The following is a 17,988-nucleotide window of genomic DNA, read 5'->3' on the forward strand; positions in this document are numbered from 1 at the left end:
TCTGTATGAGCTGGTTCACTTCTCAGTTCTCACAGCGACTTATTCATACCCTCCTGATAAACTCCACAACTCTTTCCCTGTCGCCCATACCTGCATGAAGAATTCAGCTGCCCTGCTTTGATCCTGTCTGTCTGTCTACCCCCTGACCACCTCTAACAGGTTGCTAGCACTAGCAGGCCCAGGGTCACTTCTCCTGAGAGAATGCGCCATCTGCTGGGGACTAGGGTGAAAACACACAAAAACACAACAGGGTCATCATCATGGTTGCTGTTCAAGGTTTATCCATTTCATCCCATGACGAATTTGATGTACAGGAGAGGGCCACATGACTGAAGAAATGTACAGCAGTGATATGAGACCCTGGTCCATTAAACATAAGGGCATGCACAACACAGGTTCCCCAAGTAAATTCCCAATGAACACATACCGTACATATAACCACAAAGCTTTCCTTATTAACCCACAGACTCCCTCAAGTTGGAACCAACGTGTAAAGACTAAAGAGATTATGTTATTATTTATTTCACATATCCATTTTAGTATTGGAACCACAAAGTAACAGCAATCAGAGAATGTAAAGTCTTTGGAAAGCTGTAGAAAAAAAAACACGATAAAAAAACAAAATAAAACATCCATATTCATGACAAAATAAGCCCCCCCACACCCCTTTCCACGATGACCTCTGAGACAAATGGTCATGCAGCTGTCATCAACGCTGGGTTGGGTAGGCCCCTCTGATGCATGGAACACAGCGTCACAGCATTGGTCCAGGTGTTTGACAAAAGGAGGGAGTCTCTGTCTTGAGCATTTACACACACTAAAGCAGCAGGTCTTCCATGTTTCCTTACAGGAGATGCAACTCGGCATGGTGAATCTAGAGACAGGAGAGAGCAGTCGGTCACAAAGAGCAGCTTCAAAGTTGTTTTGTTTTCTATTTTATTTCTGAAATGTCTCATTCAATAAAAAAAGAATCAAGCTAAATTAATAGAAAAATAGTGTTCCTTCAATTATAGCCTAATATTTTCTCTAGTCTACAGTGTATTCATTCTCCATTAAATTGATCACAAAGTGCATAAAAGCCTACATGTATTGAGGAATGCACAGCAAGTCCTCACCACTTCACAAGTTTTAAAATTCAAAGTCAAATTCTGTCATGTATTGTCCAAAGCAAACAACCATATTACAGAAAACTACTGTAGTGTAGAGCTTGTAATGTTCACACCGGCAGATGCAAAGATACAGTCTACAATTCATTGTCAAAGGAAGCCAGCGACATGAAGCTATAAAGCTGCTGTAAAAGATACAAAGCTACAAATTGAAGCAGAGCTGGGTTCAACTTCCAGATGCAAAGCAACATGCTGGATTGTTATTTCTCAATCTCCCCTGCCGGCCAGCGTGCCTCCGACACACGTCACTACGGACGCACGCTTGATGACGTCAAAGACCGTGTGAACAGTTATAAAAAAGCGACAAATATGCTTGTGATCTTTGCACATGTCTCGTGTGAACGCACCATAATACATGCCATCATGCTGCAAACTGGACATTTGTCCAATCAAGATGTGGCAACAATCTCAGAAAATGATATTCTAGCTGTGGCTCTACACAGCAGCACTGAAATTGGAACCATGCCACAATTCTTTCTTACTACCAATTATCCATACATTCCAGGATGGCCTGACACATGGGTACTGAGTAAGCACTGGCAGGGCAAGCTCCATCTGGGAAAACCGTGGTCTCCAGGTTCATGGACAACAACTGCCCTTCTCTCACCATTTCTTGTTCCGAGGCTTGAGCTCCTCGGCAGCGTTCCGAAGGAATATGTAGTTCTTCTTCTGGGGGTTGTAGTACTCATGCCCCTGGAGAATAGAATAGAACAGAGTAGAATATAGAGTAGACTTCCATCAACTACAACCTAAATATGTAGTGAATAGTGAAATATGAGTCCTTTGTATATCATTATATCATAACTCTTACCTTGGACCAGTCATAGCTGGAGGCATAGGCGAATATGTTTCCGTTGCTGTTGAAACAGCAAGCGGTAATAGGCTGGTCTAGTTGCTCGGATGTCTTCAGCTTGGTGCGGGCGTCTTTGTCCCAAAAGCTGAAGCGTCCGTCAGAGCCCACAGTGGCCAGCGTACCGTGGACAGGGTGGAAGGATATGGCATTTACCTGCCGAAGTGATAAGAATGAGGGTAGAAAATGTTAAAATACAATGAAATAGTAAAGTGCAAGTTACTGAATGTTCTGACAAAACGATGTAGAATAGGCTCATTCTAGGCTACATGACCACATATCATTTTTATTGTTATATGTGATTCAGAAGCGCGCGCACACACACACTCCTTACTCTTCAACTGTGAAATGTAAAGGTGCGTTCCCACTGATTACATATAAAGTCAATTCAAAGACGCGACTTGGCACAACGTTGCATCAAGTAACGCGAATGAGCCGACGCAAACGTATATTTTCTGCCTCCAGCTGGAAAATCCCAACTGAGGCAACGTTTGTTTACCCCTCACTGACCGAGAACCAGTAACGGAAAGTAAAGGAAAAGACAACACACAGTCCAAAATGTGCAGCTTTAAATTGACTTGTAAGACATTAACCAGTTTTTCTCTCTAACCTTACAGAGATTGATTCCACTACAGTATACACAGTAAATGCACCTGTTAATTCTGATATTCATATTTCAAAAGAACACATACATTCAGAATGCATCCTGCGATTTAGTAAGTACATAGCAACAAATACAATGATCAGAAATAGGTATGTCAATGATGTAAATATTAAGTTTTAATCACATCTAATTTCAGTCACTATAATAAAATTATAACCAGCGGGGTCAGAATGCAAGTGCCACTTACAGCATAGATGTCCTGTGGGGTGGCTGTGTTGGTTCCATTAGACCTGTGGCACTTGAAGGTGAAGTTGTCCTTGGCTCTGTTAAGAGTTGAAAGACATGTGAAAATGTATCTATACAAATATCATGTGATCAAATGACTACACACAGTAAACGGTAAAATTCTCAGACAAATGGAACAATGTAAACATTAACAAAGAAAAATCAATTATATTTTTTAGAAATGGATCCCAAGTCGGCACTTACGGGTTGGGAGGGCTTATATAATGGATGGCCACTCGACCCTCAATGCTTCCCAGGGCAAAGCCTGTGGGCTTGTTCTGCTTGTCCTTGAAGATAGCTACGCATCGGTGCTGCAGGATGGACGCATACAGTACACGGGTCAAAGGCCTTTCATGCATAAACAGCAGCTGTCTTAAGGATTGCCTTTGTGCTTGGCATGGTTTCAAGGACAACGAATGAATCAGGCTTTTATATATACTAATATAAAAGGATAACAGGCTGGACAACATACAGAGAAATGCAAAGAGTACAAGACAAAAAAAACGCTGTTCACCTGATGCTTGAGAGGAGAATCTATTCTGCGAAACTCTGAGGGCTGGTTCTCTAGCTGGTAGACAATCAGTCCTCTCTCAGCTGTAGCCACCACTGCCATGGGGTACACCTAGAAATGAAAAATTAAATGACACTCGACAACTTGCCAGGATCATGTTATGCTTAATTATACTTTCTAAACCACATCCCTCACCCAAAACAAGTGCATTTTAGCTAAAAATAAAAACATACCACATATTGTATGTCTTTTCAACTTACCACATCTGCACAGTAGCTTCTCTCTGGCATTGGCAAAGACATCATGGGGTTGGGAGAGCGGGTATCCCAGAACTGAACAAGGAAACACAGATCACTCATGACCCTGAAGACCCAATAGGTTTGGTAAAATGGTGCATTTATATAGCGCCTTTATCCAAGGCGCTTTACATAGATTGTGCATTATGTGCATTACATTGTGCATTATGTGCATTACATTCACCCATTCACACACAAATTCATACACCGATGGCGGCGGAAACCATGCAAGGCACCAACCAGCACATCAGGAGCAATTACGGGTGCATCTAAGCAGCAGGACATATCAGCCAAAATATAGGAATGAGCCACTGAAGCATCACAGACAATTAAATGGATTCGTTTATTCATTTATAGGTGTGCTTGTCTATCAATCAATACATCCGGAGGAGTAACGGTCAACCGTTGTAACACTAACGGTTAATGGTGAACCAACCAAATGCTTAGTACACAAGACACTACATTATATTATAGTTAGGTAACGGTTATTGTGGATTTGGTTTTCCAAGGACTTTACAGATGCAGAAACACACAGACAGATAATACAGTGTTAGTCTAGTAGCCAGCCCATAGAGCCCCATTGTGAACCCGGACATGTTGAGTACACCAAGGTTTTGTTAGAAATGTTTAGTATGGATCTTGCCCAAATGTGCTGACATCATCAATTTGTGATGACGGCATTGGCCGTTTTTAGCCCAATGAGTGATTTTTTTTGCAAAACTAATGCTTGGAATGGATTCAGCATCATGAAACCCCCTAGTTTGACATGTCACATGCTACATAAAGCATGATGAAATTTTGAATATTTTGCCTTATATATATTGTAATTGGCATGGTCACATATTATGCCAATTATGAAAATCGCTCAACATATGCAAGTTAGCATCCGGCAGTTTCTACATGCTGGGGACCCATACTAAACATTTCTAACATAAAACGTTGGTGTACTCAACATGTCCGGGTTCACTTTTTGGCTACTAGGCTATGTTCCCTCCTTGTATGCAGAGTAATAACTAGACAGAAGCTTGTACCTTCAGTGTTTTGTCCCAGCTGCCAGTCATGATACAGCTGTAGTTGGGGGCTTTGATCCAGTGGATTGATTTGATTGGGCCTTCATGCTAAAATGAGAAAGACAGATAAACAGGTTCATAATAATTTAAGTTGAACTTGCACAGTCACTTATTTTGAGCTTCCATCTAAACTCTAACCTGTGCAATCTGCATCGCCTGGTTGCTGTTCAGGTCCCACATCTTGGCTGTCTTGTCACAGGAAGCTGTGAAAACTTTACTCCCATCCTGCTCAAACAGAACAACATAACATTGCAATGGATGGCTCATTCATTAATGTTTCTTTGATGCTACGATGACAGATGATGAACGACAATTAAGTCTCACATCGCTCCAACAGACGTCTAGCACTGGCCCAGTGTGCATCTGCTGTGCCTTGGGGACGGTCTGTCCATTGTCCTGCACCTCCCAGCATCGCACCTAAGGTAAGATGATATACAGTACTAGTAAAAAAAAAAGAAGAAAATCACACTTGTGTGAAGTGAGGGGCACCTGGTAATGTTTGTTTAAAGTGCCGTAAACAAACATTAAAAGTCCATAGACTTGGTCAAAAAAGTGGCTTACAAATGTTATACCAACTATAAATTAATGGATTGATTTAATTTATAGTATATTTATTATGGAGAGAATTACATTCAGCTTCAGAGGTCAAGTTGAAGTCTTCAAATGATTAAATTCAGTTAAATCTGTTTAACCTGTAGAAGCAAGCTGCACCTGTTTGAGGTACAGTACTTCTGTATTATGATCATCAATAGAGAAGAGAGACAGATATCTCCCCTTGTGTGTATTGTACGTATATTGTCTTGTTTCTGTTGTATGTATTGTCAATTGTCATAGTCGTTTCGTTTACATGTATGTTTGATTAAAATTCAATACAAACTAAATTGACTTGGCTGCCACATGACGTAATTTCAAATGCCAGATGTTGGGAGGGGCTAGCACCCCTCAAAAATTTGTCTGTCAGCAGTTCTCAATGTGTTCAGCTCATTGCACTCACATCATTGGCCCATGACCCCCCAATGAGGAAATTTCCTGGCATGGTGGGAGGGCTGAAAGCCAGGCAGCTGATGCTGTCATCTGGTGGAGAAGTCACTTCAACATCCTGCAGCACAAAAGAGGCTCCAGTCAGAAACATAAATGAGAACTGCAAGCTAACCACACTGCTGTTTTGATTGATTGATTGAATACTTTATTAGATAGACATGCAAATAGCACAAGTACAGTCGTGCCCTTGGTCTAAAAGGATAACCCAAGTCCTGACTTGTTTCCATGTATTCAATTCATCATCATAGCATAAACATAACACCAAAATACAATATCAACAACAAATCATGTTTTTGTTCATTTCTACAAAGGGTGACTGTAGTGACGAGGCAGGTCTACATTTTTGCGAAGTGCGTGTCATTTTGGAGTATATCACAAATTCACAATCACATAACTTACTAGCCCGTCTCCGGACGCCCCGGGTTGAGCTCCTTTGGACCCCAACCCATAGGGTCCGGTGACACCAAAGCAAAGCTACATGCTATTTTTAGAACGCACTCAGACTTACCCTCTCAAACGCGTGTGCTGCGCTGTGTGTGTGATGCTGACATATGCCAAAAGAAGCATATAGGAGCTATAGGAGACAACAGAGACAACCGAACCCCCCGCGAACGGCGCAGAAGCCGATAAGTATTTTTAATCTTTGTTAGACCGTTTTGGCAGCTCTGAAATTCTCTCTTCCTTCTTTCCTTATTGACATCCCATTGTCCCGCCTCCAGCGCCGGAACTGGCTATCTGCGCGTCAGTCCCTACGTTCCTGCCTCTGTCGCAGGTAGCCAGCCACGGTGCTGGAGGCGGGACAATGGGATGTCAATAAGGAAGTCAAGGAAGGAAGGAAGAGAGAATTTCAGAGCTGCCAAAACGGTCTAACAAAGATAAAAAATACTTAACAGCTTCTGTGCCGTTCGCGGGGGGTTCGGTTGTCTCCGTTGTCTCCTATAGCTCCTATATGCTTCTTTTGGAATATGTCAGCATCACACACACAGCGCAGCACACGCGTTTGAGAGGGTAAGTCTGAGTGCGTTCTAAAAATAGCATGTAGCTTTGCTTTGGTGTCACCGGACCCTATGGGTTGGGGTCCAAAGGAGCTCAACCCGGGGGGTCCGGCGACGGGCTAATAACTTACCTTCATAGGATTATGGCTGTCTGTCGTCGTGCTTCCAAAGACACCGGTTCCTCCTGTTCCGAACCCAGTACTTGCCCCAAATAAACTCATGTTGGACCAACCAGTAACCTAAAGCAAGGGAAGACAGTTATAAAACTACATCTGCTGGGTAAAAGTGGTGGCCATGATGTTACACACATTACTAGTTGAGATAGTGGCAGCGGTGGCCGAACGGATTGCGGAGCGGTCTTGATACCGGAAGGTCACCAGTTCGAATCAGCGGTCCGACACGTTAAAATTACCACCGCTGAAGTGCCCTTGAACAAGGCATTGAACCACTACGATGAAATGTTCTATGAGCAGGGCCTGGCTGGAAACAAGTTCTTGAGCTTAGCCCAGATACCCTGGGTAAATATAGTAATCATTTCAGGTAGACATTGTTTGCTCCATCTGTCTTGTCAGGTTGTTAAAGAAAGGCTCAATACAGAATTTGTTCACATGTTTAAAAGTGTTACATTTGATTTGAGGATGTAAAGTTTAAACATTCTAGCCACAATCTCTTGCTGTATTTAGTCATGAGTCGAGCAATCAATTATAGACAATAAAACAAAAACGTTTTATTTCTAGAGTTTGGGTCACTGATTCTGGCTATAGCCCCCTTTTCATTGTCCTGTGACACTAAAAGCTGATTACTGTCATCTAGGGTAGGGTCAACTCAAATAGGTAACCTAGCTCAGATATTAGGTCAGGATAAAAGCTATATGGTATTATTGTTGAATGCAGGACTCACAATGATTTGGTTAGGTTCTGTCACACCATAATAACATGCTTTCACTGGACTGAGAGTTATGGCCTGTGATTGTGCTGTCAACAAGCTAGCATTGTAAGCAAATAAAGCCGCAACACTCACTGTACACTTCACAACAAGCAAGCTAACGTTGGCTATTTTAACGATGAACTGGAATGGCACATGGACCCTCACATCACAACCAGTGCTGCTAGATTGTGTGGTTATTTGTCTTCTCTACAACCCACGGAATGAGGCACCGCTGGCTGCGATGCTCACATTCGATTGGGTTACTTGTACAGGCGGTTATCACAAAACGTTCGTTATTATGCTGTTAACACCGCTGGACATCATTGTATACATAGCATACTAATTAGATCCAATATACATACCCCAAAATGTGTGCGTAAATCTCAGTAATCTCAATAAAACAGATAAATAGCACAATTATCCGGCGCGTCAAACCTGCGGCGCATGCGTCCTATAATCTGTCGCGGATGGATGACGTAACGTTTCGTTGCTCATTAGATGAAATAATACAAATGACCACAAGGAGGCAGTGCATGCATGACTAAGAGTAAGGACTGCAATCTGTCTCGCTATCTGTAAACAGAGACCTTTCAAACACCGTTTTTTGTATAATCTTTAAATAGCATTGAGAAACAATGCTGCTATTTGTCCCAAAGTAAACAAACAGACAGACATACGCGTGGCATTGACGAAATGTGAAGGGTCCCCTGAACAATTAAATAGCCTACCAGTCTTATCTATAATTAGATAATAGTGACATGAAATGGTATTGACTTATGGATAGTATTGAAAACATACTTAACTTCCCCTGCACCTCATTTTAATTTTAAAATAATCTTTTGTCAATATGTGTTTAATATAATTTGACTTTTCGATTGCAAAAGGTTAAGTCTATTTACATTTAACCTCCACATGACCACACCTTGTGGAAAACTTGCCCTTGTATCCCTTGAATCCACCCTAAAGTATGGCAGCGGTGGCCGAACGGATTGCAGAGCGGTCTTGATACCGGAAGGTCGCCAGTTCGAATCAACGGTCCGACACGTTAAAATTACCACCGCTGAAGTGCCCTTGAACAAGGCATTGAACCACTACGATGAAATGTTCTATGAGCAGGGCCTGGCTTGAGCTTAGCCCAGATACCCTGGGTAAATATAGTAATAATTTCATTTCATAATTTCATTTCACACCCCGACCCCCCTCCCCATGTGTTGAGCACCACTACCATAGATATATATATATCTATGACCACTACAGCCTAAAGACTGCTCCATGTGAGTCAGCCCAGCCATCCTTCACTTCAAAACCATTGGTGTCAAACCACTTTTCACCATTAAGTAAAGAAAAAAAATCCAGCATTGTATAAAGCACTTATATCTAAAGGCCAGACTTTACTAGCCTGATTATCAGACTGTACTCAGTCCACTCAGAGAGTGGGCGGGGTCTTGGGCTGGATCCAGGCTAAGACTTTACCATATTGTAGTAGGCTATAGTTATTGTCTCCACCAGGCCGAAGGCATGGGGAGAGAGTATGTTTTGCACTCCGTCCGTGTGTGTGTGTGTGTGTCCTTCCTTCCGTCCTTCCGTCCGTCCGTTATCAGCTAATCTCCGCCACCGTTGGCCCGATCCATGCCAAACTGTGCACACACACTCCATGGATGCCAACGATGAACCTCTGCCCCAAATATTCCTCAACGGCCTGTTATAGCGCCACCATGAGGCCGATTTAGGCAAAACACATTTCTGTAGATTACCCGTACACATTTTATCCATACATCACACAATTCGGTATACACTATCTACATAGTCATGTGATCAACACGGATCTGCACCATTTCCCATCTTCTATCCTGATTGGCTAATATTGGCTTCCAAAGCTCACATGATTGGTCCTTTTCGAACAAAATGCCACAAATCACAAACAGTGTGCAATTTCCGTGAAATTATACACGCACATTTCCACTAGGCCGAGGACGACATGCCACTCATTCTTTTCCAAATCAGCCTTATGGTGGCGCTATAACAGGCCAATTCCTGTTTTTAGCTATAACTGCATCAATCTGTATACAACTTATGTATGCGCACTCCCTAGAGGCCATGGAAAAACATTTTCCCTGCATCCCTCCACATCTGCCGGTTATAGCGCCACCATGAGGCCGATTTCTGCTAAACACATTGCTTATGTTAGTCGCACAGATTTTATCCAAATCTCACGCAAATCGGTACACATGATCTCTGTAGTCATGTGATCAAGACGAGTCTGTTGGATTTCTCAGATTCTACACTGATTGGCTAACATTGCCTTCCAAAGTTTTCAGGAGTGGCCCGTTTCGTTCAAAATGCTGCACATGTCCTGCTCATCCAGAATTCTATCCTCAGAGATGCTATGAGTGATCTGGCTCTGCATTTCCTCAACAAAATGAAGACAATTGTTGCAAAAAACAAACAAACAAAAAAACATGTTTATATTACTCCTAAACATTTTGCCAAACACAGTCATATCCTCCTGGTGGAGACCTGTGCCCAGAAGGGCACTTTTTCTAGTTCTCGGTATGATTTCCCCGTTACCTTTCACGTGACTGTTACATTTCAAGTGAAATGCCAGGATTATTCACATCTGCACTTCACATTGTACTAATTGTGTTCACACTGAGCTTGCTTTCTTTATACTTTAAAATGATTGGTAGCTAAATCTGTGACTTGCAATTAAAAACTGCACAATACATACAAATCATGTTCCACGTGCAGCATTTTTAAAAATTGTTTTAAGAATTGTAACAAACTGTATACTAGATAGAATAATATATGTAATAATTATAAGAGATACATTCTCTCTAATCCAAGCACCAGAAGAGACCTAAGATTATTGTTCTCTCAGGTCATTTTGTTTGACACATCTTATGTATGAGTAAATACAGTATATTAACCCTGGGCACAAAACAGGATATAGGCTACCCAGTTTGAATCATAATTATGATGTGTGAGATCATCACACATTCTTACAATGTCGTCATTCTGTATTCGTGGCAGTGAAAGTGCTGTTGGGGCTCAGGACAACGCAATTCAACTCAACCTATCATCCTACCAATGCTACCTCTTGGGGCACCACTAGTTACAATAGTTGCTCAATTACATTGGGCATGAATTACCTTCTGTGGTCTAGTAGTTTCTGCCGATTCCTATCTTAATCCCTATTCCTACCGTAGATCTTCTGTTCCCTATTTCCATACATTCTTTAAACCATTAGATTTTTTTAATTGTTTTTTTTGTATATAGGGAATGCCAGGGAGAGACAGGGTTAATATGGTCAATTGTGTATTTTCTGCACATTACACCATCTCTCACTCATGCAGGGTGCTGATGTAAAAAGGCTGCATGACGTTCATGTGAACCCAGTCAAATGGTTATTCGGAGGTCACTGCTGAGATGGCTTCTCATCCTCAAGGGCCCCCGAGGGCCCAGTACTCAGGTTTAGGCTGTTTAAGTCATGTTAAAACAGTGGTTATCATTAGTTAGATGAGCACCATGACTTGATGGGCCAGAGTAGAAATGACTCAGGAAATGAGGAAACATTTGTCTTGCTCTTTCTTCCTCCTGGGGTTGACAGCCCCTTCCTCCTTGTCCTCTCGTGCTCCTGCTCAAATCCTAACATAAGCTTCAGAAATTGAAATTGATATTCACAGACATAATTCTTCATTTGTTTATGTTTATTAAAAAAAAATATATATTATCAAAGCAGTAAGACTACAAACACGACAATAATAAATGATTCAACTTATACCATTGTAATGTGTATGAATTATGAAACAAACAATCTATTAAGCACCATCAAAATTATTGAAGTACAGCTCCTAATCATTATTTTCAAATTACTTAAAGTAGCAGGTCCTTATATTTGTCACATTTTACAATAAAGTGCATCTTTGTCTCTGCATGCCTCATATTGCTTATCATACCTAATACATAGTATTATAATTAATAATAATAATAATAATATGTTATTTGTATAGCATCTTTCATGACATGACAAGGCATAAAATAACATAAAAATAACATCAACATTAAAATAATAGTAGTAATGCAATACAGTGAGGACATGAATAGCAACAAGGATTTCAAAAGCTCAACTAAAAGCAAGAGTGTAGACGTAGGTCTTGAGCTGTGCTTTAAAAATGTCTATTGGTAACCATGATGTCTTATGCCATCCTTTATCTATGTGCCAGGCTATTAGTGGTTGACTCATATCTGGGGAATAAAATATCTGAAAATATCTCTGTGATCACACAAAACACATATTCATCTTCTGATTTGCTAAATCTAAAGGCATGTTGGCAGGGCTGTGAAGGACATCAGTGTTATGAAACGGCCTCACCTGCCTGACAACATATTTATCTGCATAAGCATATTGATAACCATGACATGATGATTGTCTACTACTGCATCAGAGGGACTGACTGTATGTACAATATGATATGAGATGCAAGCGTGTTCCTGCTCATTCTGTTCTTATCATGGTTTCCATAATCTACTAGGGACGTCATAGATCCACTATCCTACTGTATACATTTCTCTGTGTGTGTAATAAACGTATGTTTAATGCATCGCTGTGTGTTGGCATATGTTCTTCGCACCTGCGACTCGATGGATCCTCACCCACCACCCCAAAGGTTTAGAAGTCGCATCGCATCTAAACTTTAGATGGAGACTTCTAAAGGCCTTAGAGATTGTCATCTTAAAATCACTACAATCAGAATAGGTTAAATGTTGTAATTAACATCACGTTATTTTTAGACAAAGAAACAGATAGCATGAATGGAGAGGAAATTAGATGAAATGGCTGTGGGTGGGGGTAGAGGCAATAAGGCCTGTAGAGATGTAAAAGGAGGAGTGGAGGGAAAGTGTGACGTGAAGGAGGATGTGGGAGTCTTGGTCCACAAACAGAGAGAAGTCCAGTTGAGCATCAGGCTGTTTGATACAGTAGTCACTCAACACATAGCAGGAGACCAAAGCTGGAGGACAGAGAAGATCAGAGGACAGCATCACCAAAGACAAAGCCTTGTCCAGCCTTGCTTCACAACACAAAGAGCAGCCTTTTGGTCAAGTTACCAATTACCATCAATCCATACTGGTGACTTACAGTAAGTTCAATTAGAATTGATTATGTCTCTTAAATCTTTATCAGATGGTGCATGCACCTAGAAAAATAACTGACAATCACGTGTTAGAGATTCCTAAATGGAAGCAAATATTGTCAGGATCACCATTTGAAACTAAATGATTAATCTGTTAGACAGTTTATTGATACTTTCTTGAAATTGTGGTGATATAGTAGCAGCATGATCTAACTAACTGACATATATTAAAACTACCAATTGTATTAAAAGAAAATCCTGCATAATACATATCACTAACTGAAATGTAATATTAATGATATTCCCAAGGAAAGTGATTCTAATGTGCATGTTAACACATTTTGTACCCAAAACGTCTGTGGACCGCACGTGCATAGCCCAAGACGTCTGTGGACGTCTTTGGAAAAAAATATATATATATATATTATTTTTTTAAAACAATCAGAAAAATCAAAATACTTTTTTTCTTTTTTACACGTGGTGTTTTCGCCATTGAGAATGCATTTGGCGTTTAAATTAAATAACTCAGAAACTATAAAACATTTCAAAGTAAAAAGTTCCAGCATGTGTCTCCACAGTCAGCTGAATTATAAAAAATGTGAATGGATTTTCTAGGTGAAAGTGATTTTGGGCAGTTTTGCGTGGGCTCTCAGGTTGTATGAAGCATAATGCATTTTGTGTATGTTTGAACTCTCCTCTTTGAGCCAATGACTAATGTGTCTCCTCAATTGTCCACACCTTGCAGACAGACATCGGACCATGAGAGGCATGTGTGTATGTTTGTGTCTGGCTCTACTCCTGCCTTGGTCTATCGAGGGCCAGAGGGGCAGCTCTGTCAAAGACACCCAGAGAGACATATTGGCTGCTGACGTTCTAAATCGGAGTGGTATCTTGAGCTCCTTGTTCCCTCCAGAATATCACCCTCTTCTTCGTCAAGTGCGAGCCCCACGCTTCCCATCCTCCCAGGTCCCAAAGAGAGCTCAGCAGGGCTCACGCTTTGCCCTGTCCCTTGACGTTCCCACCAGCATCCTCAGTGTTCTCATAGACCTGGCCAAGAACCAGGACATAAGGTCCAAGGCAGCAGCCAATGCAGAACTGATGGCACGCATCGGCAAGAGGAAATAATAACTAGGGTCTTGGAGGTCGGGATCCCAGGCGATTCACTTTGGGGTAAACCTTTCACGTTGTGGCATTGATAGCCGTTTAGAAAATAACGCCACAAGAGTTCAGAAATGACAAAAAATACATATAAGTGTATCCTTCCTGTCATTAGACTTCAGCTCTGTTTTGTTCTTTCAATTACATAATTTCATACCTCATTCTATAAAGCACTCCACAGATTGCTTTTGTTCATATCACTGAACAAAATGCTAAATATGAAACTATCAAATTCTATTTATTGTGTTTATGTTTATTTTTCATAGAATTCACATGTTATTTATTAATTTATTAAATATAATAATACAATCCGTTTCCTTCTTTAGAGTGTGATTTCTTTCATTCTACAGTACACTGATATCAGCCACGCTTATTAATTACAAGCATCAGTGGCCAATAAAGCACAAATGAATGGGCCCAAGTCTAGTCAATGTGCATCACACACAACAAGGCATCTCTGATAACGGGACAAAAGAATGGGGAGGAAATTGACCTAAGACAAGAACAATGCAATACCACAGATCTCCTATTTCGGAAATACTGATAAAACTGAAAAAATATCTGATTGAATGATTTAAACAATACAAAGCTATTTTAAGACTCAAAACAGTGCTTTATTCAAATAAATAATACATTTGCTTAATGGTGTTATTACATGATATAAAATGAGATGGCATGAGTCATCTCTGCTCCCTGCAGCCAGCGTGAAATGTGGAGTTGGCCAACAAAGCAACATGCACATTGGATTTCCATGAAAATGAGTACATTCTACATTGGTCAAGTTGGCTGTGGACTGTGGTATACCGGTAGGCTACAAATTAATTCTGTGGAAGGTATAATTAATACACTGATTGGAAAGAGGGGAGGAGAAACAGGAGTAATATGTAGCTATCAAAGGTGATTGGAATCATGCAACCAGGTGAGCATTCGGCCTCATTCACACCAAACAGCAATCAAGCAAATGTTTTGTCGTTTTTTTGGGCCACCACTACATGGGCCAGACCAGAAGTGAGGGACATTTTTGGTGGCAAAATCTCTTTGCTACCATTTTGTTTGTTGGGTCCATATAAGTACTTTGAGACATGATAGCATTTTCAAAAGAGTAGCTTTAATACTTTTTTGGGACAATCATTGTTTCCCCATTAATTCCCATTATATTCAGAGTAGGAGTTTGTGCAGTTTACTGTAGATGGTATATGTTACAATTAAGTTTGATTAACACTTATAATTACACACACACATGCTATGACATATAAAAGTATGTTATATGTGTATATAAACATGTAAGTCTAGGCACATATACAGTATATGGCCCTACCACAACAAGGCATATACTAGAAGCAAAGCACAAGAATAGGGCTGTAGAAGCACAAATGAAAACAGTCCTATTTCCCAACCAGAACGCTTCATGTGCAGAGTCAGAGTCAGCAGCAGAGTCAGCCGCAAAGGTATTAGTGCAGCCACGCCCAGCAGCCGGCGAAAACTAGAGTTCTCAACAGGCCCGAAAATTAAGGCCCGTCCCTAACTGGCAGGGCTCCAGACTAAAGTTTTTCACCAACATCCCCGAACCGTCCCAAAAGACAATTTGAACCGTCCCAAAGTGAATGTATACAGTCCCGATTTATTTTTATTTTTAATGTTGATGTCATTCTAACCATTCACACTAATGTGAGGGCAGAACATATAACGGTTATTTAAAGACTTCCAGCATTGCTTTTGAAAGTGGCAAGGAATCATAATAGGTATCAAGGTATCATAATTAATAACCCTTGATAAATGCATTCATCCTTGAAGTAAATGCCTTCTTAGAATCTTTAGATCAGCCCCAGAGTGGTAACCACATTTTTTGGAGGGGTTGCCAGTTGCATTTCTGAATATGTAATAAGTAATGAAAATCTGAATAAAAATAAATATATCCATGTGTTCTAAGTTAATATTTGAGTAAAAGCACAATCACAATACAGAATATTTAGGTAATTAGTAGGTAAAAGCTTTCGGTCTGCTTGTGTGGCACTGAAAACTTAGTTTTTCACTGATGTGCTTCAGAACCTCAGGCTCAGACACATGGCTGATCAATGCACAGCCTCAACTTGCCCACTGTGATGTTCTCACTTGCGGGTCAAAGTTGTCAGTGTGGGGTGTTAGGGTAACACCTCCGGTGTCAGGTGTGTGATATCTTTTTATGGATCTTAATTATCTTACCAATAGCAGGATGCATCCAGCACATTGTTCCATGATCCACCGTCCACAGGCTGTTGAGAGCCACTGTTTCATGTAGTATTAATTTGCGACAGTTTCCTTACATATTGTAGCGTTTTGGCTGTTATCATATGAAAGTTTTTGAGTGGTGCAACCACTCCTATAGACAGCTATGTGTGTGGCTGTGTCCGAGCACGATAATAGCGTTTGTTCACCACCAAGTGTCACTGTTTCACAGCCTAACACACAGACACACACAGGCCAGGGGGAGGGCTTGTACAGTACAGTACAGTACAGTACAGTACAGTACAGTACAGTACAGTACAGTACAGTACAGTACAGTACAGTACAGTACAGTACAGTACAGTACAGTACTCCCTTGTTTTAGTTTATTTATTTAAATTCTCCTGTTCAAATAACGCAGCATTTTTCTGACTGCTACATGAGGGTACTACAGACTGCTGCGCCTGTTTTGCGGGTTGTGGCTGAAGTGTTGCCGGTGCCACTGCAACATTTATGCAGCGCTGCTAGTCTTATGCTGCCCGTAGTTGTGCACGATATGTACATTTTCAGTGCTAAAACTCCTCTAGTCCCGAAACCGTCCCGGCTAAGATCAATTTATGTCCCAAATAGATATTTTATAGTCACCGGGACGTAGGGACCCCCATAGTCTGGAGCCCTCATCAAACCCTGTACACTCAAGACATTTCCCCCGCTGCCACCATTAGATCTCCACATATGGAGCTGACCTGTTCTGACATTCCATATGTTGATCTGACCTCATCAAACCCTGTACACTCAAGACACGCTCCATATATGGCCAGACCTCATCAAACCCTGTAGACTCAAGACACTGCCCCCGCTGCGACCCTTAGATCTCCATATATGGAGCTGACCCGTTCTGACATTCCATCTGTTGATCTGACCTAATGAAACCCTGTACACTCAAGACACGCTCCATATATGGCCAGTACAGAATTTATTCCATATGTTGATCTGACCCCCCATGCCCAGCAATCTCATTTGGGCTCCTAACTGATATGGATGACATCTCTTATTCTTATAGGTATGCTGATTTTAGACTGGATGCGGGGGCCACCAGCACAAATGGCCGTGCTAGAACTTATGGCCTGCAAGTGTGTACGGACCTGCAAGCTTTCAGATTGATCCTGCCTTGCCAACAAATTAAAGTGCACAAAAATGTGCAAGCTACAAACCTGCAGCAATCAGAAGGAAGAGGAGGAAGATGAAGTGAAAAGTGATTGATTATGTGATGATGATGAAGATGAATACTGAAGAATTGATATTGATATGACAGTGATGATTATGATTATGTTCATTGATTAAAGTGAGTGAAAGACAGATAATTCTTCATTTTTCCCTCTGTGTGACATGTTTTATTCAAAAACAGTTAGGCGATTTTTCATTCTGTGAATCTATAGTTGGTGTCTTTGAAGGCTGATAACTGCAACTAAGCTACCACTTGGGAACTGCTATCATGTTGAAATATTATCTAGGGAAAAATATATTTAAAAAAAAAACTTGATAGCATTTGCCACCTTGAATGTCCCTGAAAATTCTGGTCTGGGCCCATGGACTACTAGGGAAAGAGTTATCAGATGGTATAGAATCTAGATGTTATCTGGTGACCGTGAGATTGAAATCATGTGATTAGGGAGAGAGTCAGTGATCAGATTAGTAGGGAGATGTTATCAGATGCTTGGTTGTAGTTAGGGCTAATTAGCTATACATGT

At 41.0% G+C, this 17,988-nt stretch overlaps 1 protein-coding gene across 4 annotated transcripts; it reads right to left on the bottom strand.

The window, feature by feature from the left end:
• Window positions 1-502: 502 nt before the first annotated feature.
• On the bottom strand, window positions 503-8,239 carry rae1 (ribonucleic acid export 1; the record flags this gene model as incomplete). Of its 4 annotated transcripts, XM_079510270.1 has the most annotated exons (13): window positions 8,181-8,201; window positions 6,950-7,057; window positions 5,777-5,881; window positions 5,107-5,199; window positions 4,921-5,007; window positions 4,744-4,830; window positions 3,677-3,748; window positions 3,420-3,527; window positions 3,110-3,216; window positions 2,868-2,943; window positions 1,978-2,172; window positions 1,774-1,859; window positions 503-874 (listed from the first exon to the last, which is right to left on the bottom strand). In XM_079510270.1, coding segments are annotated over exons 2-13 (1,107 nt in total). In that variant the 5' UTR covers window positions 7,040-7,057; window positions 8,181-8,201. The 4 variants fall into 4 exon arrangements, with proteins under 4 accessions (XP_079366396.1, XP_079366397.1, XP_079366395.1 ...); XM_079510271.1 differs by lacking the exon at window positions 503-874 and having other exon boundaries at window positions 1,770-1,859; window positions 8,108-8,239; XM_079510269.1 differs by lacking the exon at window positions 503-874 and having other exon boundaries at window positions 1,770-1,859.
• Window positions 8,240-17,988: the final 9,749 nt, after the last annotated feature.

This window comes from Electrona antarctica (genome assembly GCF_951216825.1).
Source record: "Electrona antarctica genome assembly, chromosome: 9".
Lineage (NCBI taxonomy): Eukaryota > Metazoa > Chordata > Actinopteri > Myctophiformes > Myctophidae > Electrona > Electrona antarctica.